The sequence below is a fragment of the Apus apus genome, chromosome 23 (assembly GCF_020740795.1).
Source record: "Apus apus isolate bApuApu2 chromosome 23, bApuApu2.pri.cur, whole genome shotgun sequence".
Classification (NCBI taxonomy): Eukaryota; Metazoa; Chordata; class Aves; order Apodiformes; family Apodidae; genus Apus; species Apus apus.
The window spans coordinates 6,737,169-6,764,671 of record NC_067304.1 but is presented as its reverse complement, the minus strand read 5'-3'; the positions used below and the strand labels follow the sequence as shown (position 1 = coordinate 6,764,671).

The window sequence follows — 27,503 nt, the reverse complement described above, 5'->3', positions numbered from 1 at the left end:
GCAAACCCTAAGTGAAATTAGAGGTACCTTCCAGCCCTTTTCTCAGAATTTGACAAGAATAGTCAACAGACTAGAAGTAGTACTACCTTTTTTTAGCTACAACCTGACAAATTCTTTCAACTCTCAGACCTCCAACTGAAATAGTACTAACCAGTAAATGGAAAATAAGTGTAAAGAGGCCATTAACAACATATAAAACATTCAGTTTTTCCCCACTAGAGCATATTACATGTAACTTTTCTCTAATTATAAAATGCTGACACAGAGAAATAACAGGAGCAAAAGGATTTGAAAATATGACATATGTGAGAGAACATGAGCTCTAGAAGTAACCAGAGATGCTAAAGTAATCTCAGCGGTTTAAAAATAATTTTCTAAAGCAAGCATTTTATAAAGTGTTCAAGAGAGAAGAAGAAGCAGTTGTGCATATCAGGCATACCACTGTATTTTTTACTTTGCAGTTGGCTTAGATGCATGATGAGACGGGAACACTGCCAAGAATTAAATAATAGATTCAACCAAATTGCATTAAAGAACATAAGCAAAGAGTTCAAATCAATGAATCCCCGCTTTATCAGTCTGTTGTCCTGACCTTATTTCTCAGACCTGCTGGGGGATCCTGAGAACAAAGCTTTGATTAGCTCTGAGCCAATGCCATAGTCTACTCTATAGCCTCTAAACAACAAACTTTAAATTATAGTGTCTGCAAACATATAGACATCACCCTCTAGTCTCTTCCAGCTGCCCATTTTCCATAGCAAAAGCCATTCATTACACAGTCTGGTTTACCCTGAAGCTGTGACAATGCAAGTCTGGAGAGACCAACCTCTTGTCAGCTGAATTCTTCCCTATTACAGGAACCTGATTCTGTCTTGAGCTGGGAGAGGCGGTGACCCAGCACAAGCTCTGTGCCTGTGTTTTATACTCTCCAGGTTAATTCCAGGCTGATCTTCTGTTTATATAATTGCATCTGAATTGCTGCTTTCTTATCGCAAAGTCATCTATTAAAAATTCATACTGAACCACAAAGCAAATGTGATATGAACAAATGTGTCCATAATATCCTAACCTGGAAACTGGAGCTGGAAATCTAATTATTTTAACGGTCATTCTCTTCTCAGGCTTTTGAACTAACCACTGCTTTAGTAAGTTATTATTGATTAATTTAATCACTACATAGGACAGCAACATCATGACAGGAAGGCTAGCATGGAAATGGAGTCATCCTGAATCAGTTATGACTAGTATAAACTAATGTTTTGCAGGAGTTTAATGGAGTCTGGTTCACTCCATTTGCTTGTTACCAGGCAGGCGCAACTGAGAGACGGAGTGTTAAATACACCAAGCGACAAATCTCAAATGAAAGCAATTGCTCTACAGTGTGGTTAGGTACAGCCTGACTTACCCATGCAAACAAACACACTGAGGAATGTGGCTTTGAACCAACTGAGTGAGTATTGAAAGTAACAAGCAAATCACTCTGAAATACTAATTGATAGGGGAAAAACTTTTAAGCCACTCCTCCTATCACAATGAAAAGCAAAATACTGTATCAACACCAGTGAAACTGAGGGGTCTACATAAGAGGGAAAAACACGTTCACAACTTTGTGGAACATCTGGGATGAGCAGAAGTAAGATAGGGTCGAGTCAGCATGCATGTCTTGCACTGATTCAGCACAAAGCCACTGTCCTCTACTGCTTCATTAGCATCTGGCCAGCCTTCTCACTATGCTTATTCACTGCAGGTCTTTTAACACCCACCCTTTCAGTTCATCACCTGCAGTTTGGACTTTGACCTGATGCATGTCTTATGCAGGTCAACCACATTCTTGTTTTACGTAGCCATAAGAAATATGATAAAGGTGAGTTTGAGCTGGTAAATATGGTCACTTTGGGCTGTTGGAGGAGTGAACCACTCAGTCTTGACTGGTGTTTAGCTAATTTCTGACTAACATTGTCTCCTTTTCCTGGGGTTTTAGACTACTGCACACAGCTTGTTATGCTAGATTAATTCACCACAGGTTTGGTTTTTTTAGAACATGACAGAGTTCTTGTTCTATTAAGACTAGCCAAATGCTTTCTGTTTTCATGGAGTCCTTAATTATGCATTAACTTCTACTGTAAAACTTCTCAGGGTTTAAATACAACTCTTTCTGGCTTAAGGACATGAGAAGAGCATGAATTGTACTCTCAATAACATCTGTCCATCTACACTTAGCAACAGAAGTATAACACTTTGCTACTGCTTCAATACATTAACTTTGTATTATTCTGATATATTTTAAATGCAGTTAAACATACAGGCTATATGAATATACACATACATACACAACTACATACATAGTGTGTGTGTATGTATACACATACACACATATATACACATGTACACTACATATATACATAAGAGTTTGGGTGTTTAAAAGTTTAATCACAGAAAATAATGTTTATTCTTGAAAATTGTTAAAGAGACAACAATCCTGAAAGGGGACAAAAACCCTAAATCCTGGAGAGGAAAAGAAGTGCCCAAAATTATTTAAAAAATAGCATTCCTAAAGCATGGATATCACATGACCCTCACATGCAAGCTCAGGTAGGTGCAGCTGTTTCTTTTCTGTGAAGATGTCACAGTGCTCTACAAGCACAGCTTTAGGCAGTTGGAATTATATTTGTATACACTGGTTCTGACAGGATGCCTCCCTCATCCAGGTTTAAAGTATCCTCAACATAGACTATATAGGCAGAAGACAGATCACTGATCTGAGTATGAAGGCATATATCCTTTGCTGCTTCAAAGTGTTAATTTCTCTAATTTGAGAAAAATGGGTGTAACTGTGTGTCCACATGGAATTCAGATTAGGCTAAAAAAAGATTAAGAACTTGTGTTAAGACTATTTAAGGAAATACCTGCAAACATCAATAGTAAAGAAAAAATATAAAAATGCTTAAAAGTATCATAGTGAAATTTAAAAAGAATGCAACAATAAAAACTAGCAGTGGAAAAAAAGGAAAACAACGATCACTGTTAGAAGTGAGAAAATGTAGAAAACTCACAATGGGAAGCTGGAGACTAGGAACTAAATTTCTGTCAGGACAGAGGCCAACAGTAATACCAAGGGACATTACTAGATGATGACAAGCTGTTGATACAGAGTAAGTATAAAGTCCTCAATAAGTACATGTGCATCTGAAAATGTAGTGTATGAACAATGTACATATTTGCAACAAAAAATATTAAATAAGTTGTATAAGAAATAAATATTTTAAAATCAACATCATTAGCTAGCTAATGCTACTTTCAACAAGTCTTGGAATACTGAGGAAATTTTGAAACATTAAGAAAAGCCTTAATATTATGCCAGTATTTAAGTACTGGAGAATGTTGACCCAACTAACTCTCAACCAACTAGCCTGACATGTGTCTCTGATAAATCAGGTAAAATAACAGAAAGTTGATACAGGATTTCAGCAATGAAGAATTAACGGATGAGAACATAATTAATGCCCGTCAATATGGTATTACATAAAATAGGTCATGCCGCACAAACCCGATTTCACTCTTTGAGGTGATTACAAATTTGGTTGTTAAGGTAACTACATAGATGCAATGTCCTTGGTTCCATCTCTCCAGAGCCCCACTGCCGTGAAGATTTTGAGCTGTTAGGCAGAGTCCAATGTGGTGTGTGTCGAATGTCTGGGATTATTAATCACTGGAGCAGGTAATATAATTTCAGCAGTGCATTTGTTCACTGCAGCCTTCTTACCCAGTCTCTGAATGCACTGCAGTGCATTACAGAAATATCTAACCAAGTATTAAGGATGAAAATTCATTTATTTGGAAGCACAATAAATTAGTCTGAATGGAACTTGAGACTAATGTGGCTACTGCTGCTCATACTCAGGTTAGCTCCACCCTAACGTGGACACAGAACCTCTCTGCTGGGATCACATCAGCCTGCCTGTCTGCCAGAGGTGCAAGAAGCATGACCAGAGTGAGACACACGTTCATAGCTCGTCAGTAATTTACACAAACTATTAAGCTGGTAGTAAAACTTTTCCATAATTGTCCTTCTGGACACAACCATTGCGTTCATTCACTACAGACCTCTCTGCACACTGGATGGGAGCAAGATCCCTCTCCTACTGGGAGAAGCAAGACAACTGTGTCAGGACACCAAAGTCCACTGTGGCAATGTGAGTGCCTGAAGCATCTTTCGTAATTTCCTAAAATCCGTATTTAAGAGTCTTATGCTTATGGATATACTTCTTCAGTTGCCCCCCTGCTGACCTGTTGACTATTTAGTGATAGAAATTTTTAATGTGCTTTTACAGCCATCAGCTTTGTAACCCTGTTCTGGAACAGCCAGTTATGCTGTTAATTATTTATCTTTAACCTTTCTATAACTAAACCAATCCATACACTGACATCAGTTATTTTACACTTTCATTAAGTGAAAGACAGTATGCTAATGTTCTACAAGAAGTGTTTTAAGTCACCTCAGTAAACAGAATTTAGTAATCATAAAATTCTTGGGTTCATTAACCAGGCGTCTCCGTAATGGGCTAGAGAAAGTCAGTGCGTACCAGAAGTTTACAAGTAGAAGGTATTAATACAATTCTCTGTCACTGACAGATGCCTAAGATAAAAGTAGGAACAATGAGGAGGAGTTAGCACACAATTCCTACTCACTTTAGTGAGTTTACTTTTAGTGGTAAACACAATGAAAACTTTGTGATCTTATAAGCAGGGTAGCTTACAGAGCAAACTTTTGTTTCCATTGCATATGTGCTAGAAACATGCCCATGCTTGCAAACAATTGAAGCTATGCTGATGAAAAATAGACAAAGCCAATCAGATTTCTGAAATATTGTTATTCTGGTAGAGGAGTTATTTCCAACTCCATCCTGTTGCAGACCTCCACCGATAAAAAAAATAAGATCCTACTATGCTGCCATAGAAACCAGTTTTTGCATTTAAACAAACTGGCAGCTGATTTTTCAAAGCTTATCTGGCTATATCAAGTGTCTCTGTAACAGCTTGAAACATAGGTCTCATATCTTATAGGTTTACAGACAACTGCTCTTTCTTTCCTAGGATTAGCTGCAGCATTTCCTGTCATCCTTGGATTAAAACCAGTTCTCTTTGCTGTATATCATACACTGACAATCCCCATCTATGCTCTGAAAATACTTTATAATCCTATTTGCTGTTTAGCTCATATGATCAATGACTTTTTATTTGGTTTCATTTCTTTGGAAAGTGCTAGATATTTCTGTTATTCTCAGATACACAATCACTGCACTGAGGACAAACTTTTAACAAACCCAAACATCAAAAGTAACCAAAAAGATAAGTGAGGAGCCTTTTACAGTGTTACCAAGGGTGAATGACCACACCCACAGAGATAAAAGTCGCACTTTGCAGTTTCTAAGGGTTGTGTTGTTCTGCTGACTTGACTGGCAGCCTGATAAGCAGTCAGTAGGTAATCAGACAAGGTCTTTGCTGATGAAGATCTGGTATGGAGACTTTACACTATGCATGTATAACTCACTTTGGGATCAGAACTTAATCGTAGTTATATAAGCTCAGTACAAACACCGGGGTGTGTTTGTTTCTTGTTTTGGGCTTTGGATATGCAGTCCTAGTAGATGTTGTTCTTACCCAACATGCATTCCTCTTAGGCAATCTCGCAGGCCCACCTGAAAAAGAAGTGCCTGCCACAGCTCTGACAGGCTGTGAAGCCCACCAAAGTTAATTTCTCCCAGAAAGGAAGCCACTCTTAACATTTCAACTAAAATTTTAAGTGTCTGTAAGGATGGGAACGGGGCAACTGTTTTTCCTCATGAACAATTCCCCCTAAGACACTCCTGCTGAAGCAAGGCAAACTAAATACATGAATGCCTAGGGACAGAAAAGGTTGTGAGAGTAACACTATTATTTGTACTGTTTCTTTTCCTATTAGAGACATTGAACTCCTGTCATATTTTTTCTAAATTCTTTTAGTTAAAAAAAAATTAAAGGACTATTATTTTTACTGTTTTAGAAATAGTTGTCCTTTACAATAACTATCACACAGACCTGAGGATTTTTCTTACTACATCTTTTTAATCAGTATTTTATTATCTTCCTTACAAATGCTTGGAAAAAAACAGTTTAAAGCAATTCTCCCAGTAGAGTCTCCCATTTTGAAAACAACACTTTTTGAAGCCACTGTGAAGATCAGCAACTGTTGACATGTAAACCTGCTCCTTCCTCTCATGCTTCCTGTCAATCAGGTGATGTCAGCACTCATGTGGGTATACCCCAATGCAGCTTCACTGATTTCCATGGAGATTTCCCTGTGTCACCCAGCCCTTCAGGGCAGGTATTGGAGAGTCTGAATGAACCTGCTAGCAAGACTTTGGGTCTGTTACTTAACACTGTCTGCAAGTCCACATACTCCTGCATTTGTCAGCTTGGGTGAGTCCCAAAAGTGTGATTTTCTTAAGGTCTGTTCTGATTTTCTACCTTCTATTTTGCACTTTCTGCTCCTGCAGCCTTTAAACAATATATTAATACTTTTAGGAAATTACTGTCAGTAGCATCAAGTGACAATTACAATGTACCTGGAGAATTGGTTGCAGATGCTAACCTGGTAGTGTAGTTTTAAATTCTGGCAGTGGTTACATTCTGTTTTTAAAAAGATGGGAAAATGTGGGTTTAATGCAGAAATATATTCTAAGCTATTCTTACACTTACATGGCAGAAGCCATTAGTACTTCAGAAGGCTGCCTGCTGATCTACATCTGTGTTGTAATACATAAAGCAACAACAGTTCCACACTTCATGTTTCAGATAAACTATTTAATGACATACTAACATTTGCTTTAACAATATGTAAATGTGTGCACATTTTATTCCTTATAAAGGTGAAATATTTTTTAAACCAAAGTAATTTTCTTGAAAATTCAATTTAAAATGCAGTTTTAACTGTTTTAACATACTGAAAGAGTAGCTACTGAAAATACTCTCAAAAGACAATTCTGACAACATTTTAAATTAGCAAAAAACCAAGATGACTTCAGGTAAAAGTGCATTCATTTTAACAGCCTCAGTATTTCTTTCACTAAATATCCTTTTGTGAATTATGTATTAAGAAAAATAAAGGAAATTTAAAGGAACAAAACTGAATTTATATAAAACCAGTATTTCTATCGCCAGACTTTCTTCTTTTTGAAACAGATTTCTATGCAGTTATACTTATTTCTAATTTTAAAAATTAGGCTAATTTGTCTCCTGTCTTTTTATAGCATAGGGAATGAAACAGAAAATACTCTGTAGGTTGATGTAGTTATGCATCTATAAAGTTTGTATATAAAGGAAATTAACATAGTATTGAAACTGAGTATGACAGAAAAATGCAACAACATACTAACTGGGAAAGAACACCACCACTGTGGTTGCATTAACCAAATCACACTAAGGCATTAGTAGTTTTTTAAATTTTAAGTAAAGAGCTTTTCAGCTTCTTTAATTTTTCTTTTCCTGTCCATTTTAGAAACTTCAGTCCATCCAGCCTCTCGCATTTTTCTCATGGTTCTAAGTTTCAGTGCAGAGCCTGGACTTTTTGCATTTGATGTAGTTGGTTTCTAAAAAGAAAAATAAAGCTATCCATTAGTTCTATAACCAATTTGATTTAACTGTTCATTTTGATCTGGAGAAAAGCTAAAGTACCTTTTTTGGTGTCACAGCATATAGTTGTGAAACTTGAGGATAATCTTTGTACAATGCTTTAAACATTTCTTCCTCTGAGACTATGCTCTTAAATAAAAAATAAAAGAGTTAATTACACTACATTAAAAATACATTTTCTTTCCCCCAGGAGCATTTGAGTATGAAATAAAAATTTGAGACGTGACTAAGAAGCCTCAGCTGGTCAATAAAAACAATGTAAAAATCATTACGACAGTATGTACTTTTGTATAGTCGTACTCTGTCATGTAATTACTCATTATGTACATATAAATACAACTCCAGGGAAAAAATTAAATTAAAAATATACACATTGTCTTGGAATCAGAACCCCACATTCTTTATATACATTCTTAGATATAGCAGTCCTTTTTGCATGCTGCTAAGTTCACTATTTGTTCTCTGATTTTTACCAGGAGGTCACTGTGTTCAGAGCTATCTGAATGAGCATCCAGCTGTAGAAGAACTTTTGGCTTTTTCCTCATGCCCTGTTCTGAAGGCAGATTTGTGCCTTCACTCTGCAGTTTATGTATTGGAGGGGTCTTGATAATATATGTCTGGGAGAAAAAAAGATGGCGTTTAGAATTACATGTTCAGTGGCAATTAAAGAATCTAAAACCAAATTCATAACCCTGTTTACAGACTGAGTCTCCAGGAAGACAGCAGAGAGATGCTGTGGAAGCACTGAGTTCCATGCCACACTGTATCTACCTTCTTCATGCTTACCTGCAGAAATTCAGGTTATTCTGAACTGTAGTCACTACATGCAAACTATAACCAACATTTAAGAAAACAAAACTGCAGAAAAAAGCTTTCTGAAAAGACACTGATAGTTGTATTAAGAGCAATATTGTTTCTACTTAAATAGTTATTTCACCAGAAGTTAAACTTCTCAGAAACATTGCAATCCTGTTTTAGAAAGGATAACAAAAGTGGTAGACGTTTCTGTTACTAACACAGAAATGTCACATGAGCTTCTGACAGAGTAGAAGCATAGGTTTTAGTTATGATGAAGCAGACAGGAATACTTTGATAATTTTCACAGCCACACAAGCAATTTCTCTACAAACAGGTAACATTTTTCTTTTAAAACTAAGTAAAAGAACTGGAGCCATTATTAAATTCACATTCCCTCTAGGACAGGAATTGTTGCTGATCAATGATACCAGACAAATTAAGTAACCAAGCAAGAAAAATGACACACGGAGGGAGCCCTTACACAAACTGCTTTCTAATATTGCTATGGAATACTTTCCTTTTTTGCAGCTATCTGCCTTTTAAATCCATGCTTATCACAACACTAAACAGATGAGCTTATCAACAGAGAAGTAAGAAATAGTCATAAAAATAAAACAAGACCAATTCACTGTTATGAGTTACAAACCTTTAATGATGGACTACACAACGGGCTTTTTGCAGATACTGAAGGTGGCATTTTTTTCTTTTCCATCATGTTAACTTTTACAGGAATATCATTGGGAGACTTTTTATTTTTTACATTAATAGATGTACAGTCCAAATCTAAATCAGGCTTAGTAGTCTCCAAAAAATTTGTCTGTATTTTCTAAAATTAAAAAAGGTTTACATTAAAAGCATTTCCATGTCTTTTGTCAAGTGTACGTAATTTATAATGGAAATTCAGTTAGATTACTTATGTATAAACATTAATTTTATAAATTGGTAATAATAAGATTAAAGCTACCTTGTGCTTCTTTTCATATTCAGGAACTATATTTGGGGGGTGTTCTTCTGCAGGATTCTCCTAAGAAGATTTATATAATAGAAAGTAAATATTTTATGTTTATTCAGTTGTTGAAAATCATCTTGGTGCAATTACACAACACCATCCACAGTCATACTCCATTACAAAGTTCACACAAATACATGACACAGATTTAGTAAAACTGCAGCATTCAGAAAACAACTTCACAACTTCTCCTGTCTCTGCTAAGAAACCTACATACCATCCCTTTTTAATGAGAAAAGATTCCCTGACCTGATCCTCCTCCACCAAAGCTAAGTTCCTTTCTCCAGACTTTCCAGATCCCATTAAGTACCACAGCCTTTTCTTTGTCCTGTCATCAGAACTCCTGCACATTGAGCAGCAGGTCCCATAGAAGCCTTATTGCCCTTCCTTGTCAGTTTTACCTTCAGATTGGCTTTCCTGACATCATCCTTGCAAGCTTGCATAGTTCTTCACAGGGTTTCAGTTTGTCCCTGCTTCTCATACTTGGCAATTAAGTAGTAATGCAAATGTTCACTACCACCAGAAATGAAATAACGACCTCAGAGAGCATCAAGCTCTTGAAGTCTGAGAGTAAGTGAGAGCAAGAGAACAAGACCTAGAACCAAAAGCTTCACAGCTGTCACCATTATAGTGCATAAGACCAGGCAAAGCACATCACACACACTGCAACATTTAATTAAAAAAATACCTTCTCTTCAATTTCTGCTTTAAGTTGTTCCTTCAAGGATGTCAGTTCGCTTTTCAAACATGACAGTTCACTTTCCTAAAAACAATTAAAGGATAGGGTTAAGTATGCTTAACCTGGAAAAAAGAAAATACTTCAAATGAGACAGTAATAAGGATACTCGTTATGAAAGAAAATTCCATTTGTTCAATAGAGCTAGCTTATCCATAAAGTTAGCAGGCCAAGAGGTATCTAAAATTAATTTTCAAAAAGCTTCTATCACTAGAATAACAAAGAATCAAAGAAGCAGTTACCAAATAATTTTTTTTAAGAATAACAAAAACATGTAGATTTGCCTCACACATCATTCTACCAAAAAATCTAACTGAAAAAAAGGTCTGCATTGTAAGTAGATGCCTTAGAATATTACACTTTCATAAAAGTTCTGAGGGGATGTTGGCTCTCAGAACATTTCTTAAAGCTAAGTTGCCCCAGAAAGAAAAAAAAGCGCAACTCTAGACCTGAAGTTTTGTTTTAGTTTGTTTTAAAAATTGAAGTACTAAGAAACACATACTTGACTAGAACTGTTGAAAGTAAGAACTTAAAACACATGTAAGAACAGGGGGTAGAATCCAACCATTTAATACAAAACTCTCCTATTCAGACAGCAGGGTTAGAATGTGATGCACTATCAAGAAAAGTCAGAAAACACAGCTACTCAAGTTTTATTTTTAGAAGCATCTGGCATTTTTAAAATACACATAATAAAGTAACATTAAACAGAAATTAGTGGGTTGATCTTTACTGTTCAGTCCCACAAAAACAGACACTTAACCCCCCAACAAGGGTTAAATAGGAAGAAATCTAATATACAACAAAATTACACGTGAAGGACAATAGCCCCTCCATTTTTTGTTTTTTTTGTGCTGAAGAGTACACCTTACCATTGATCTTTTTGATGATAACTGCTCCTGTTCTTTTATTTTGTAAAGTTTTAACTCTGTGTCTTTTTCTTCAACCATTTTATCATATTCATGCTGTGTTAAAAAAACAAACTCAAAACGTGACAATGTTAGAATTGTAGATCTACCTAGTCTTAAAATAGCACTCATTCTCTTCAAATAAAATCTTCAGAAGATTCACAAAGCACAATGAACAAACATTGATGCTTCAGCAGAAACTGTAAAACAGGGAAGGCAGAGTATTATTTTGTGGGCTGACAGAGAATGCTTCATCTCTAGGCAGCAGTACATGTTCCAGCACAGAAAAGCTAGCTATATAATTTTTATTAATAGTACCTACTAAATATATTGCAAAACAGAGTAATAAGGAATGTATATTAAAATGTTAAGTTAAACTGCTGAAGGTCACTACAGAATCTCATCCCAAAAAGAGGCCCAAACTGATACCGAAGAACACTGCATTACAATGGTATCAAAGGAAGCCAGAATATTAAAAAAAAAAAACACCAACAAAACCAAACTTAGTAATTCAGATAGATGGAATCAATCTGCCAGCAGGCATGTTTTAAAAATCTGAAGATTATTTTACATGATGAAAAGTCATGTGTCCACCTCCATTTTCCTAGACGTAGGTCTTATATGAAGTTTTGCTTTGTAATTTGTAATATTCTGCTTTTGAAAGGATTTTACTTAACATAGTATCACACATTACAAACCCCAGAAATCAGTAAAACCTCTTACCTTGTGTTTTTCCATAAGTGCCACCATTTCAGTTATCTTGTGCTGACACCGGATATCAGTTTCTCTCTGTGTTATCGCTGCTTCATCAGCAAGCAACCTCATCTTTCCTACCTGTTAGTACCAAGTTTAATTCGTGAACAATACCTGACCAGGAGAACAGTATAGACAAGGCACTCTACAGACAGACAGGAGAAGCTTCACATTCACAAACCATGGTACTCATAGGGGACTTCAGCCACCCTGATACCTGTTGGAGGGACAAGTCCGCAAAAAACAAGCAATCCAGAAAGTTCCTAAAATGTGTTGATGACAACTTCCTTTTCCAAGTAATTGAGGAACCAACAAGGAGAGATGCTATGCTGCACCTTGTTCTCACCAACAAGGAAGGGCTGGAGAAGGATGCTAAGCTCAAGGGCAGCCTTGGTTGTAATGACCATGAAATGTGGAGCTCAAGATCCTTAGGGCAGCAAGGAGGTCCCACAGTAAGCTTACTACCCTTATACTTCAGGAGGGCAGATTTCAGCCTCTTCAGGGATCTACTTGAGTGAGTGTCATAGGATAACATCCTGGAGGGAAGAGGGGCCCAGGAAAAGCTGGCTGATATTTAAGGATCTCCTTCTCCAGGCCTAAGAGCAATGCATTCCAGCTAAAAGAAAGTCAGGTAGACTCCACGAGGCTGGCGTGGATCAGCAAGCAACTTCTAGAAAATCTCAGACTTAAGAAGGAAGCATACAGAGGGTGGAAGCAAGGGTCGGTACCCTAGGAGGATGACAGACATTGTCCAAGCAGCTAGGGATCAGATCAGGAGAACCAAATTCCAGATGGAAGTAAAAGTATGTCCATTCCTCCATGGCAAACGAGTGTCATTTTGAACCACAGGGCCATTTCAAGTACTCTGCCCTAACATTTTTTGATACTACCATTAAAAAAGTATGAGTAAGAAAATACTACTATGGGAAAAGGGATAATCTAATTTGCTTCTGCTGTACTTACTACTTACACCAAGAATAGCATGTATGTGAACAGCATCTTCACAAAAATAATGTTAACTGGGTTCTTATTTTTAAAGACATGCTTTAATACTTCAACTTAAGGTTCTACTGTACTAAAGCTTTACTCACATACATATACAAGATGTTCCATTATGTTGATAAGACCACTGTTAAAGAGTAAGGACTCTGACGATAGTTTCAGAAAATCATCATACATTAAAAAATAATTAAAATTTAAAATAAAAATTAACAGCTCTCACCTCTTCAATAAGTTTATTTTCATTTACATTTTTTGTTTCAATCTCTTTTTTATAGATGTCAACTGCTTCCTTATGTTGCTTGTTCATATTTTCCATCTCTAACTGTAATTTATTCACCTTTTGAGAATGCAGAATTATTGGTGTTATTTGTTTAGAAATAAATATGCCAATTTTTTTTTTTTTAACCTTTTATTTTCAATCAGAACCACTCTTATTTTCAGGTATATGACTGAACTGTTTCTTATTTAATGTTCAGCTTTTTTCATAAAGAGTTTAACTTTGGCCTAAAGTGAGTTAGGAAATACTCAGCAACAGTGGCAACACCACAACAGGAAAGACTGCCCATGGCAGTTTTGAGGACCCCAGTCAATAACAGTCCTAAAGCTAGAGGCTGGTCAATCACAATTATTCCAATATAAGGGAATCATCCATTAGCAATCTGACACTATTCTGCCTTCCGTACAAAAGAAATATTTTTAGTATTGCTGGCATGGAATGCAAGGTAAAAAAATGAACCATAACCTATAGGTCTCCTAAGACTTAGCAGTACAACTTCATTTACTATTAAAACTTTTTTTTTTTCAATTAGGAGTTAAGGAAACAGTTTGTCTAGAAAGTTTCTTTTCAAATTTTTATTTAGTTATCAAAATATTATTTCCTTTTAGCTGACAACATTAAAGAGAATTTGGTATGAAACAAATAGGAAGATTCTATTCCTAAGCAGTCACCCCAAATGCTGTGAATTATTAGAAAAAAGATACACATAAGAGATTTTATTCCCTCTCTAGCCAAGCAATTTAAGATTTTAATTGGTTTATGGTATGTTTTCCTCCAAGTGTGCATGGTGGTTTTAACTTTTCCTTTCAAGTTTCTCATAATACCATCAAAACAGTCTACATCTTTCTTGAAGCGTGATACCCACAGTTGGACACAATATTCTAATTAGGGATTTTCCACTGCACAGTAAGAGTGAATGGTATATTTATTTCTTTTAATTACTCTGCTATTTCAATAGGGTGGCATTACTGAATAATGTTCAGTACACTAGCAATCATCAAAAAAGGGACTGATTTAGGAACGTAATTCTTTGAGGTGTGATGGCCTCCTCTTACAAATGTCTGATAGCCCAGTCAGTGTCCAGTGATTAAAAATGAAAGCATCTTCCAAAAAATGATGGGATCATTCCTGTAAAATCTGTATTGCAGATCCATAAAACAATTAAGAACGTGCTTAACATTCTCTTCAGTTACACTGGGATTTAAAACATTGAGTCTGCTTTCCCCTCATATCTTGTACATCTAGTTATTTAAACATACCTTCCCTTCATAAATACTGGTTTTCTTGCTTTCTGCAGTAATTTTCTTTTTCAGTACCCTATTCTGTTAAAAGAAAGTAAAAGAAACACTATACTTTAATAAGTTAATAGAATTATGTAATGAAATAACATCAGAACCTTCAGAATTCCAGCTTTCAGCAAGCCAGTAACTATTTTTGTTGTGCAGTTCAGCTTCCAGATCAATTATCCAAACAAAAAGAGTGCTCAACTTACTTTAATAATACTGTTACTTCATGACCTTATGAAAGATTTCTCATGGGCAACAACAGAGAATAATGAGGGTGCAGAATGGGAAGAAAAACTCAGATGCTGCTGACAAAAAATGTGCATATGTCATGACAAAAAATACAAGTTATGTATCTTTGCAGTACAGTTATTAACTATTTGTCCTAAGGCACAAATCTTTTCTACTCTTGGTACCTGAGATAGGTCATTACTTCATGTATATCAATACCATATACTAAATGTAAATAGCAAAAATTTCTTAAATATATTTAATTGCATTTTCAAAAGTAAGGATAATTTCACAAATCAAGTAGTTCTAAAGTTGACTCCTTAATCTTCTCAGACTTAGGATAAGAAAGGAGTATTATAAATGACACAGGTATATCTAAAGGTATCAGCAAGCAAAACTGTTGAAATGGTACTTTGTGGTAACAGTTACTTCTTTTATCAATACGTGATGTTTAAGAACTGTACATACCTCCTGTTGCAACTCTTCAATGCATTTGGTTTTATTTTCCACCTGTTTCTTTAAATTATTGAACTAAGAAGAGATGTTTCAAGCATTAGTCAATTAACTCCTAAAAAATGACTGTGTTAAGAGATTACTGTCAACATTCTTAAGCATGCATTTGCACAAGTCTGGTTAATTCAATAGGACTGAAACATATGCTAACATGTTAGAATAAGTGGTGTTTTAACCATAAAGAACTACAAAAACTTTGCTGGCCAAATTATCATCAACAATAGCAGTGAAGAAGTTCCTCAGTGGTTCCAGAGTTTAGGAAGAATAAAAAGTACCTTCACAATTTAAAAAATAATCTTGAATGAAGTTTCTACAATACATGAAAAAAATTGTATACCTTATTTTCTAGAATCTTCAACTGTTTATCCTTTCTTGACATTTCATTTTCAATACTCTTAGCCTGGAATTATAATTTTATATTTGACTTCTATCATAAAATTTTGAAATCTACTATGATGTTAAAAAAGGCATACTTTGAAAATACACTAAGTAAAATACTTGAACAGATTAAGCCTCATATCACATATTGAAAGCTAATCCATACCCCATCCATCACTAAGTGGATATATGGCAATATAAAACAGGTTCTCTTTGCCTCAAATTTAACAAATGTTAAGCCTCCATGTAAAGAGTAAACGATACACTGAAGGTCCTTGTCTTTTAAAATTAAAAGGCACACCATGTATACATATGTTGATTCAATTGGTAGTAGCACTGAGACAAGAAAGCCTCTTTAACAGACTACATCTCTAAGTAGATTTCAGCAAAAAACCCAAAAGTTTTACATTTAGATTTTGTCCTATGTTATATAATTTCATGATAAAGCACATGATATGGCATACATTTTCTTCTCTTTCATCCAGTTTACTTTTAATCTCTTCACCTTTCTTTGCCATCTTCTGCTTCAAAGACTCGAGTTCATTTCTAAATATGAAATTAACATGCATTTGTAAATATTTCCTTAGTAACTGACTTCCTTTCACTACTGCTAAATAAACCCATCCTTCATTTTCTAAAAAATCTGTTAATGTAGATGAGAATTTCATAAGCTGTTCAATGAATACATTCCTAAAATAATGCAAAGTGACTAGTAAGTTAATGTCTGACCTGTACATACTTTTTGTAAGTATGGAAAGATGGTCCCCTTACCTGAGTAAAATATATTCTAATCTATAGTACCATAATGCATCCATGAAACATTGAAGGTTGCCTGTCTGTTTGATTTGTGGTACAGAGATTACTTCAGAGTAACATGTAACCAGTTTCACCTTTTCATATTTAATCCATAACCTTTAACTTCTACTTTCATTTTCTTTGCACCTAAGTTGTTAATGCGGAACAGCATAGCTATATGTAATACAAAGCTATGGCAAAAATTCTTACTGTAGCAATAGGTAACACTAATTTATAGAAACTAATTAGTATTGTATATTAATATTTGTTTTCACTTGCCTTAGCTGGCCATTTGTTTCTTCCAGGTTTTTAACTAACTGCTTTATATTTTCTTCCTGTTTTCTACTATCCTAAATAAAGAGCCGTAAAACTAAAATAAATATAAAAGTGATATCTTAAAAAATGTATACATCTTAAGCACTCAAAGGTAACTGTACTTCCTTTATATTTTAAGCACAAAAAATACTTCAGATACTTTACTGAACCTTGTTATGTTGCAGTCTACCAAATATGATTTGTATTTGAAATTTCATGTTTTCCCTTAAAAACAGCTTGAAGTTTACAACTTGCCTCATTACTTTCTTGCAGTTTCTTGAGTTCTGTAGCCATACCACTTTTCTCTTGCAGCATTTGCTCTTTTTCTAACAAAAGCTTATCAATATGCACTGTTAGTTGTCCATTCTTTAGCCTAATTTAAAACAATTAATTCAGAAACTTTCTCCTCATGGTAATCCAACTAAGTCAGAGACATGCAAGAATTACATACAAATATTGAAAATGCAATTTACGAATACCTAACAGATGTCATACTGTGTGCAGAGGTTCAAAATTTTCATTAGAAAAATTAATTTCATTGTATATTAAAAGTAACTTCTGTGTAACAAAAAGTTAAATACTATATTTTCAAAAATTATCATACATTTCTCGTTCAAGATCTGTATTCAGTGTCATAAGCTGTTTTAAATAATTTTGTTCCTTTTCATCTGTACTAGTCAGCTGTACTTTCAAATCATGGATTTCTTTCTGCAGAAGAAAAATAAAGTGGTTTGAGTATACATATGTAAACTGCAAGTCCTGAAAGCTATCAGAAATGAACTGACAACAAAGTTTTAAGATGAAACAAAAATACATACATGCTATAAATTAGCCAGACTGTATCTTTACATGTCTGGTGTGATGTGACAGTAGTTGAGATATTGAACTCTAATACAAACACTAAATGTGTCCCCTATTTTAAGCCTAGCTAGTCTGCAAAATTAGTGACAAAATTAGCTGTCCTTGGAGACTATTTTCAATACATTTGCTTCAGATATGATAAGCTTCTGCATTCACCTAAATTAAATATATTTTTCAGAAAAATCACAATTCTAATACTATGTGATAGAATAAGCACATATTTTCGATGCTTTCCAAAACAAAAGCAAAACTCCTTCAAATTTGCTGCCATTACAAGATAAGGCAAGCCTTGTGATGTAATGTAGTTTATAATATATATATACACACACACTTTCAATTACATTTTCTCCGAAGTAATTGGTGATACACTTATACCACTGGCACTGGCAGGCAGTTGATGGGAAAAAAGGAAGGCAGGAGAGAGAGTCATCATAATAGATTTCACAATTTTATTATAAAAATCAGATTTTAAATTCTAATTCAGTTTTTAAGCACAGGACATAATGAACTTTTGGAATTTCTTATCACAAAAGGCTTTGGAGGCAGATAATGTAAGGAGGTTCAAAAAATTACACGAGTGAGCATGAACAAATGACAAGGATGTGTCCTCAAATATCCTTAATACAGCTACTGCAGGAAAGGGCAACGGGCCATAGATAAGTCTTCTGCTGTCATTGTCATGAGCAGAGCAGTGCACTGGGTGGAGCACTAGTCTAACTATGTGATACTTCTCATGGTCTTATATGCAAGTGATAACATGTAACTTATCTATTTATAAAATATATTACTGTCATGCTTTATTCAGACCTCTCTAACTTGAAGAACATTCTTCATTTCTTTTTCTCTCTCCTGAAAATTTTCTATAGTAGCCTCAAGATCTTTCTTCTCCACTAAAAGTCCTTCAATCTTTCCCTGCTTAAGAACATCAGTGAAACTCAGTTTAGAAAATTCAGTGTACGTAAGGAACAAAATACATATATGGCAAAGTACAAACCTAGTTTCAGTTTTACTTTAGCTGATGCAGTTTCTTGTTAGACTTGTAAATACAAGAGCAAAACTAAAATAAGCCTATATTTAAAGTCTACTTCATATAGCTTAAGACTTCTGTAACAGAAAATAGGCCTGTGTCACAGCCAGTAGGGTTCACTGAGACCAGAGGTCTACCTCAGGAAACTTCCCTGTAAGAAAAGAACCACCCGTACAACAGGAGTACATGGAATGGGGTGTCACAACCCTGTTGTAACAGGGTTACAGGCTCTTAAATGTTTTCTCTGAAAAGGGCCATGCATGAACACAGCACACAATACCTTATAAATGCTGCAGTATGGAGGACACCTCACCATAACTAAAACCCTACAAACAGCAAAATATTAACAGATTTGTGAAGCAGTAAACCCATGGAATTCCTTATTATTTTCCTCATTTTCTCACACAACCTTTTCACAAGCTCCACTGACTATTCTGGGTGGTGTCACAGTTTTGGTTATCATTTAAACAACAAAATTAGGTAAGCCTTTATAATGCTTCATTTTTAGAAGATTATTACGAAGAAAGGGAGCCACTTGAGGAATTACCTTTACTGTATAAAATTAGACTATCCCTTAGCCTTAAATATGATATATGTAGTGCTCACAAGATTTGAGCTAATGTTTATCACAAGAATTATTTTTTAGAAAGTACTTTTCAGAATGAGGATAGAGTACTAGGCATAACTAAAAATGGGAAATCTTTACATGCTTAGGGAGTTGCATTTGAATAGCTGTGAATGAAGAAGGAAATAACCAGAAATATTGACAAGGAAAACCAAAACAAAGCAGAAGACGACAGTGGAAAGAATCAAGTCCTTCACAAAAAGAAAAAAAACACAAAAAAAACAACAACACTGAAGTTGTCTAAACAATAGGAAAGAAAATTTCTTACAATATTGAGGCAGATTAGACAGTGCTTCTACATAGCATTTAAGATACTTAAAGAGCAAGAAGTACTTCATATGAAAAGTAAATGCCGTAAGACTAATAAACATTTACCAGTGTTTCTGACAGCTCTTCAAGTTGCATTTCTTTGTCACGTTTTAGTTTAGTCATCTCTTCTACAGCACATGTAAAATTAATTAAACAGAAATAATTTAATGTATTTAACAGGCAGTATAACACATCCCTTTGCAGTATCAGATTTTCATAATTGCTGGATTAAGTTCAGAAAGTGTGAAGCTATAAACTCCAAATTATGACAATATAAATGTAGAGTTGAAAAAGTGATTCAGAAAGACACAGCAAGTATATTTCTGAAGATAAACTAATAATTTGTATTAAATAAAATTCATAGCCTATAATGCTTTTTCACAATCAGGGATTCAAATGAACCATGGACCGCAAGAATGTTTACAAAGGAACAGTCTCCAAGTACTGACTCACCTGCATTTTTCCAGAAAAAAATTCCATTCTATTTCTATATATCTTACCCAGTTCAGCAGACTTTTTTTTGAGCTCCAAGGTAAGTAGCTTTGATTCATCTTCATATTCCTCCAATCTAAGAAAATTGTAATTAAAAAAATAAACTGTACAGTCCAAAGCATTGCACTTGAAGCTTAAAGGACAATAAGACAAAGTCTTACTACCACAAGCATTTTAAGAACATTTGCCTTTCAACAGGCAGGTAATATATCTGCCTGTAACATGTATCAAGTTTCACTTTGATAACTTAATCACAGCAGACATATATACATATGTAAACCTGTACTTTTTGCTAGAACTATAAATGTCAGGGGAGTGAGGGAGAAAAAAAAATGCTTTATTATAGACAAATATCACACCGCACAAATGAAAAAATTAAATTATCTGCATTTAGACTAGTGTCCAAAAAAATTTCAGTTTCATATCCCTTTGCTCTTGGATTTGTCATTAACTGCAGCTACTTAGAAAACACCTTAATGCCTTAACTAAATACCTTAATTAAAAACTCAGCTGTGATATGTATATAAAATATACCTCTAGTGCTCTGTTATTTTTAGAAAGCTTGATTTTAGTTGCTATCAGTTTCTTTGGCAATTTCTTACTTTATGAAACTACAGAAAACCTGAAATACAGTAATAATAGGCATTGGCAATAAACAGTACTATCATCACATACGGAAGAATTATCTTCCTCCCTAGATGTTGCATTAATAATGAACTATCAAGTACTAGATGAGATTGCTGCGCTCTTAGGTAAGAGCTGCATCCACACAAAAAGCATAACTATCTTCAAGTGCTAATAATTCACATGGCCAGAGAGGTGAAGGCCTTTTTAAAAGTTATTAGCGATTACAAAAAAAGATAACACAAAGTTTAAGATTTATACCCAGCAGCTCAGTAATCTAGTATTTTACTTGTAAGACCATTCTTTGAATTTAGTGTTTAATTTACCTATTTTGCTCTTTTTGTAGCAAGCTTTTTAAATTGGAAATAGAAGTCTCAAACTCCTCTCTCAGGGATGCATGCAATGCCTTAATTTTTTTACATTCTTCCACCTGTGCTTCTTTTTCTCCAGTGACCTGAATTAATGCTTTCACTGTAGTCTGCAATTCTGTTTCTAAGCTCTTTTGAGTAACCTACAAAAATTATATAATTTCTAAACTTTTTTTGCAACAAATAGATACAATTGCTTCATATCTAAAACATCAGTAACAATTTATGCAATTACTTGTCTAATCTACTTATACTAGAATATTGTAAGCAAGCTGTACCTCTGTTTTTTGCAATGAAACTTTGGCATCTTCCAGTTCTGCCCTCAAATGTTCTTGATTGATCTGAGATGCCTTTAATATTTCTCCTTCATTTCCTAAGCAAAAAGATATTTGCTTACATTTTTTAAAAATAGGATATTTACTAGAAAATGCTTGCATTTCTATTTTGCAGATATACACATTCCTACAACTTAATCGAGTTACATGATGTATTCATGTCATTGTTAAGGAAAAAGCCTCCAAGATGATTATCCACTTAGTAACAGCATAACAAAATGTAGTACTAGATATATTTATAAAATTTAACACAATGTAGTCGCATGTATCTGGCACAAAAACAATACTAAAACCTACCTCACCACTCCTCACGGGAGGCTGAAAATTGCCTCAGTCATAAAGAACAAAAGTACTTATATACGATAGTTATTTTGTAATATAAATGGCTTATAAATACTGAAAATCAAGGTCTGAAATGTTTCTTCAGTGGCACCTTACTGTAAATTTGCAAAATTCAAGCAATGTATTTTCCCCTTGCAATCTTCAAAAGCTCTCACTGATTGAGCCTTAAAAAAGAGCTCTTTCAAAACAGTTATATTTCCAATCCCAGTCAATCCTTTGGCTATTTGCAAATGATATTTAAAAGCTTAACATCTGGGGAGAGTTATTTGGCAAAGATGTGAAAATATGTCAGAACAAGACTACTATTTATAGAGTATTGAATAAATACTATACTTTGAAGACCCTTCACTAGCTTGGTTTGAAACCAATCAATCCAATAACTAGGAAAAACAATTATTATCATGCCATGTTTCCCATACAAGTCCAACTGAAATGGGAAAAATATCCAGAACAGGGGCAGGGTTATCCAGTGTCCTGGTAAAATTAAGTTCTGTTACAAAAAGGAACAACAGGGTATATGGTACCTTTACATGTTCACAAGAGAGTTTATTGAAGAGTAAAAGAAAAATCCCTCACAATGAAGCTGTCACATCAACACAAAAAGAGGGTAAAGCTTAAGCCTGAAGAAAATCTTTGTTTTGAAGTAAGGGCCTAACTTTAATACATATGCAGATTACACTACCAGCCCTGATGCCACATCAGCATCTTCTGTTCAAATGAAAATATGGCCTGCAAGGCCCTGAAATTCTGCTGCCCGCTAGTAACAGGCTAAAATGATCATGATCCTGTTTCCTACACTTCCATAACCAATAATATATTTTAACATAGCAAAGAGACCTCTTACTTTTTGCTTCTTCTAAGTCAGCAATCTTATTTTTTGATTCATGCAGCTGAGTCTTGATGTCTCTTATTATATCATCTTTTTCATCATTCTGTATGGTAAGAACTGAAATCTAACAAAACTATCATAATTAAGTCTAGAAAAAAAGGACATTTTCATTTGTGCATTGTGTATCATTAACATACATATGGCTGTCATTCAAGTTAAAAAAGGTATTAGCCAAATATTGATCAACTTATATTTCTCTATGAAAAAGCTGTTCAGTTCAAAATCAAAACATCAATTCCAACAGACTGGAACATCACTAAAGTTAGCAGAATCTGACTTAAACATGGCTTCAGCTATTATTTTTGTCCTTTCTACTGATGCCCAGATACACTCCTTGCAACATCACATCCATCCTCAGAAAAAGCAACTCCTGACCTCCCCCAATACAGAGAGATGCTCTGCTTCTCAAGACTCCTGCTTACAAACTTCAGCTTAGTTGGTCTTCCATCATGGCTACCTCATCCCCACTACAAAAAACATGCAAATCTCAGATTCCCAAACTCTCTTACCAGCCTAGAGTCTAATATGTATTATAATCCTTTTTCCCACCTTATTTCTTACCAGATATGAACTATAGCATTCCTAGCTATGAGAAGTGATGGCTGCTTTTGCTAATTTTATGCTTCTGCACAAACCACTCTTCCAAAGGCAGCATATGTGTAGAGAACAGGAAGAGTATTCAGCATTTACATGATGCTTTTAAATCCTGTCACTAAGATGTCCCTTTTTACAATACAGCAGCCTATTTCACATTTTAGTAAATACACATAAGGAACATACCATCAAAAGGTTATTTACAATATTATCTTCCATCCCTCCAAAATACAAATATTTTACAACCAATTACTTTTAAAGTAATTATTTTCATTTGATATAAAGCAAAATGGAGTTCAAATATTTGCAAGGCGTGTTTCAAGAACAGAGCTGTACATATTAAGATTGTAAAACTAAGCTAACCTGCTTTTCCTTCATACTGACTTCCAGTTTGCATTCTTTTTCAAACTTGTCCATTTTTTCTGCTTCTTCTTTTACTTTTGAGATACAGCAATATCCACAGTTAATATACTAGCTAAACTATACTTCAGGTTAAACACAATTTTCAGTTTAAGATCATTATAACTGTACACCTGTACCATTTGTCTCCTAAAGAGCAATTGTTGAGGTCATGTTTAAAATTATTTTCTAACCAGACTAGTTTTTGTACCAGCTTTCCAGAGAATTAGTCCATTATTCTAATTATTGTTTGTTACAAGGAAGTAACAGAAATGCACATGTAAAGAATAAACACACACAGTAGCATAAATAAAGCAAATATGTAATTAAAATTTCCGTAGCTATGCACCAGTTAATTATTTTCATAAACCAACTACATAAAATTAGTAGTGATCACTAGACTGTACTTCAGATTTCAAGTAACTATTTCCAAAATAATCATCCAAATATGATCCTGTGGAAAAAAAAAGTCCAGGCATTTAATAACAGGCAGCATGAATAAAAGAGGGTCCAGCCTGTCAGTGTTAACAGTTCCCCATTCTAACACTTCATATCTTTTGGCCTGAAACTACATGCAATGAAGGTATAAACTTGTAAAGCCCACAGCATAAACACAATTAACAGAATTCTCACACTTGAAGGACATTTCCAATCTGGCATTCTCTGCTTGCACACGAAGCTCTTCAAATGCCATTATCATTCTCTAAAAATAACATTAAATATAGAAGTTCATGCAAAACTAAGTATTTTGAGTAATAAAGACTTACATTTACAGTCTGCTAACAAACAGCATTGCAAGCTCATTCATATCTCAACTGATATCACGTGAGCCTTTTAACAAGTTGTCACTTACTTCAACATTGTTATTAAGTTCCAGGTATAGTTGTCTTGTTTCGTCTCTTTCATGCTCATCTGTCAAAGTAAGAATGTACCATCAAGTTTTCCTTTTGAAAAAATGTGCTGTCAAAGCCATTATGCTTAAACATCGAAGTAAATTTAAAAAGGAATTAAGTTATTTACTTATTCTAAAAAAATTATGAGACAACTAAATATTTCCCAAGTTTTTAACCTTTCAGCAAACAATCATACTGACTTCAGAAAATGTCTGGATTTAGCATTACAGAGCATTAGATCTACAGCTTTACTTCTAATTTCATTCTGATTCAGAGTCATACACAATTTATAATAGCCAGAGAATGTATCTGGAATAACATGATAGCTTTATTCCTTAGAGAATTTAAAGAAAGCTAGAAGTATGTTTACTTTCATAAATCAAAATTTAAGTAGCATTTACATTTGGTGGACTTCTCTGTAAAGTGAGTACAGGTCTCCTTCAGTAGATTACACAGATGCCTTGAAACGTTGTTTCTAAAAGAGGGAAAAAACATCCAATATATTTTAACAGAGGTGCATAGTATTTTACCTACCAAATTAGTAACAATGTAAATGTCCTGATGACCTTTAGAATTTAACAGCTATATATAACTTCCTATACTAATACAGTTCTCAGCACAAAACCTAATTATTTTCACAAAAATATTTGTCTGTTACTTACTCTTTTAAGAGATCTTTATTTTCACATATCTCATCTTCCAGTTTTAAACTTAGTTTTTCATTTTCAAACTAATCCCATAGGAAACAAACAAAAACACATTGTTATTGAAAAGTATATTAAAAAATACTTTCACTTTTCAAATCTTGCATGCAAGTGACTTTCTGCATCAGAAGACAGAAATCTTTTTTATCTGATATTACACGCTGAGACATTTTTTTACTGTTTGTATGAAAGACATAATAATAAAACAGTAACTTACCAACAACTGAAATATTTTCAGGTACATTATTCATACATACATTCACACTGCACATGTGCACTCCTTCTCAGAACTATTTTCTCAACACAGAAGTCAATCAAAGATGACTTAGGTTAGTAAAGCCAATGAAAACTAACAATCATCATCAAGAAAAGAGGACTAATAAATTATCTAAAATATGTATTTCAGTCAAAGCTGTCCACTACCAGCAAGATAAAAAACTGGGATAAAGCAGACTGCACTACTTCCTGTATGTTTTGAGAACAGAAATATGCATGAGCATACTTTACACATACCAGGAGGATGAAAGGTTATTCACTCTTGAATAGATTTCTGAGTAACCACAGTATGTAAACCATACAAAAATGGAATGCACACTGTTAAAGAGGTAAACTATTACTAAAAAATGGCTTTTCCTTTAGTAACAGTAGAGCCATAGGTGACTAGTATGTAGCCAAAGGTCTTATCTGCAGTCATGACGTTAACAGTTTAAAATTTCTTCAACCTCTGCTGCATTCTTTAATACTTAATTGTACAAATAATATTTATGCTAAATCAGGAAGGACTTCCTTTTTACTTTACATATTCAATGTATATTGTACAATACTGGCCTGCAATTCTTGAATGGCTTTACGCTGGGCTTCAATAATCCTTCTATTTTCTTGCAGTTTCCTTTCTTTCTGCTTTAATTCTGATTCTACAGTTAATTTCCACTGTTTGATCTTCTCAGCCTCTTTGTACAGTTTTGAATACAATTCATTCATTGTTTCTATAGTCTATTAAAACAGGTGATACAATTTAATCTCAAATGTATTTATGTTTCAAATACATATTTATCTCACAAATACCGTAAAAATATTTTTTTCCACAGATAGTAACAAGCTAATATACAATCAGAAACCAAACTATAAATCTTTGTGCATCCACTGTGTGTATTGACAGACAATATGTAACAATTAAGAGACTGAAACACAAGCAAAAAATACCTCACTGCCTTGAGATACATTGACATCACTAAATAGCCTTAAAGACATGGATAACTGCACTCCACCAAAAGACAATAAAAGCTTTTCTGCAATTATCAGTAGAGCCAAGATTCCTTCTATTTCTTCACACATTCCCTCCCCTCTCAATCTGACAGATTCTGCTGAATTAAGTAAAAACAGCTTCAGATATCTGGTGCAAGACTACCTGCAACATGTTTTTGCAGTCAACTCATTCATAAAACAGGAAGAAAAACCAACCAAACTTGTGCTCTTAGAACATCTCTAAAACACTGTACAGGCAGTACCTGAACAGTAGTTCAGATAGGGAAGAGTAGTAGAGCAGACAGAGTATTTCTGCAGTTTGTTTTAGGTATGGCATCACCTAACACTATCCTTGTTTTGGCTGCATCATGCTATGACTCCAGTCCTGACTGCTTTTAATCGCTGCTAGGGCTAAAAGAAGTTTCTTCTTCAGTTATATGAAAATCATTAGAAGGACTGCAAGAAACATGTTCCATTTTGTTGCAGCAAACAGCATTTCGTATCTGGGAAGCACAGGAAGCTACCACAAAAACAATTAACTTCACTGAGCTACAGAAAAACATTAGTAAAGACAAAAAAATTAAATGCTTAAGGAAACCACTCCACTAAATTGTTTTCTAAATAAAATAAAAGCCAGACAAGGCAATTGGGATAATCTGCTTTGATTTTCCAAAAAACTGTCTGACTTCAATCCTTCTGCTTTCAACAGAATCAGTTTCTGAAAGATATTTAAGTGCTTAACCCTTATTCTGATTTAAACTCCCCAGGCACTTAAAAGAAAAACAACCCACAACTTTGAAATCACCTTCATCTCCAGTCATATTCACGAAATGACAAATACCTCCACTAAGAGACTCAGCTTTAAACAGGAGACAAAACTATTATTCCCCTTCGACTACTTCCTTTAGCCCTGAACCAATTGAATAGTGCTCTAGGCACTGTTTTAGGAACAAATTAAGAGGGTCTGAGAAATTAGATAAGCCGAGTTTATACTTAGCTGACCTCTTCATCTACCTCAGAGCAAAGTTTTACTTGCTGTGAAATCGTATCTGAAATAGGAAGAGATTTTCGTCAACATTTTTTCTAAAAAAAAGTGGAATTGCATTTAGCAATGTTACAGCTATGAA

The 27,503-nt window shown here is 34.5% G+C and overlaps 2 protein-coding genes across 7 annotated transcripts in view; both read right to left on the bottom strand.

The window, feature by feature from the left end:
- Nucleotides 1-11,935, bottom strand: part of TSHB (thyroid stimulating hormone subunit beta) — a 13,183-nt gene extending 1,248 nt beyond the window's left edge. The window contains exons 1-7 of one of the 5 annotated variants that reach the window (XM_051638945.1): nucleotides 11,087-11,935; nucleotides 10,167-10,241; nucleotides 9,434-9,493; nucleotides 9,116-9,295; nucleotides 8,145-8,288; nucleotides 7,714-7,800; nucleotides 6,829-7,628 (exon numbers count right to left, since the gene is read on the bottom strand). In XM_051638945.1, coding sequence (XP_051494905.1) covers nucleotides 7,485-7,628; nucleotides 7,714-7,800; nucleotides 8,145-8,288; nucleotides 9,116-9,295; nucleotides 9,434-9,493; nucleotides 10,167-10,241; nucleotides 11,087-11,254 — 858 coding nt within the window. In that variant the 5' untranslated portion in view covers nucleotides 11,255-11,935 and the 3' untranslated portion in view covers nucleotides 6,829-7,484. The other 4 variants (XM_051638946.1, XM_051638947.1, XM_051638950.1 and 1 more) reach the window with 4 other exon arrangements.
- Nucleotides 11,813-27,503, bottom strand: LOC127393653 (synaptonemal complex protein 1-like). 2 transcript variants are annotated; one of them, XM_051638955.1, is made up of 7 exons: nucleotides 24,829-27,503; nucleotides 21,254-24,446; nucleotides 19,992-20,059; nucleotides 19,558-19,619; nucleotides 15,137-15,199; nucleotides 14,414-14,476; nucleotides 11,813-11,956 (listed from the first exon to the last, which is right to left on the bottom strand). In XM_051638955.1, exons 2-7 carry the CDS (start codon nucleotides 21,280-21,282, stop codon nucleotides 11,813-11,815), a joined length of 429 nt encoding a protein of 142 aa, XP_051494915.1. In that variant the 5' UTR covers nucleotides 21,283-24,446; nucleotides 24,829-27,503. The 2 variants fall into 2 exon arrangements, with proteins under 2 accessions (XP_051494915.1, XP_051494914.1); XM_051638954.1 differs by lacking the exon at nucleotides 11,813-11,956 and adding exons at nucleotides 16,024-16,105; nucleotides 17,274-17,377 and having other exon boundaries at nucleotides 13,096-15,581.

Bases quoted from the DNA above. Each gene is read 5' to 3' on its own strand.
- LOC127393653 (XM_051638954.1), bottom strand. From the start codon at position 21,282: ATGCCAAAGTTTCATTGCAAAAAACAGAG. The intron at 19,620-19,991 runs GTAAGATATATA...CATGTGCTGTAG, and splicing joins AAAAAAGTCTGCTGAACTGG to AAGAGATGACTAAACTAAAA. The intron at 16,106-17,273 runs GTATGATAATTT...TTTCATATTTAG, and splicing joins ACAGATCTTGAACGAGAAAT to AAATGAACTCGAGTCTTTGA.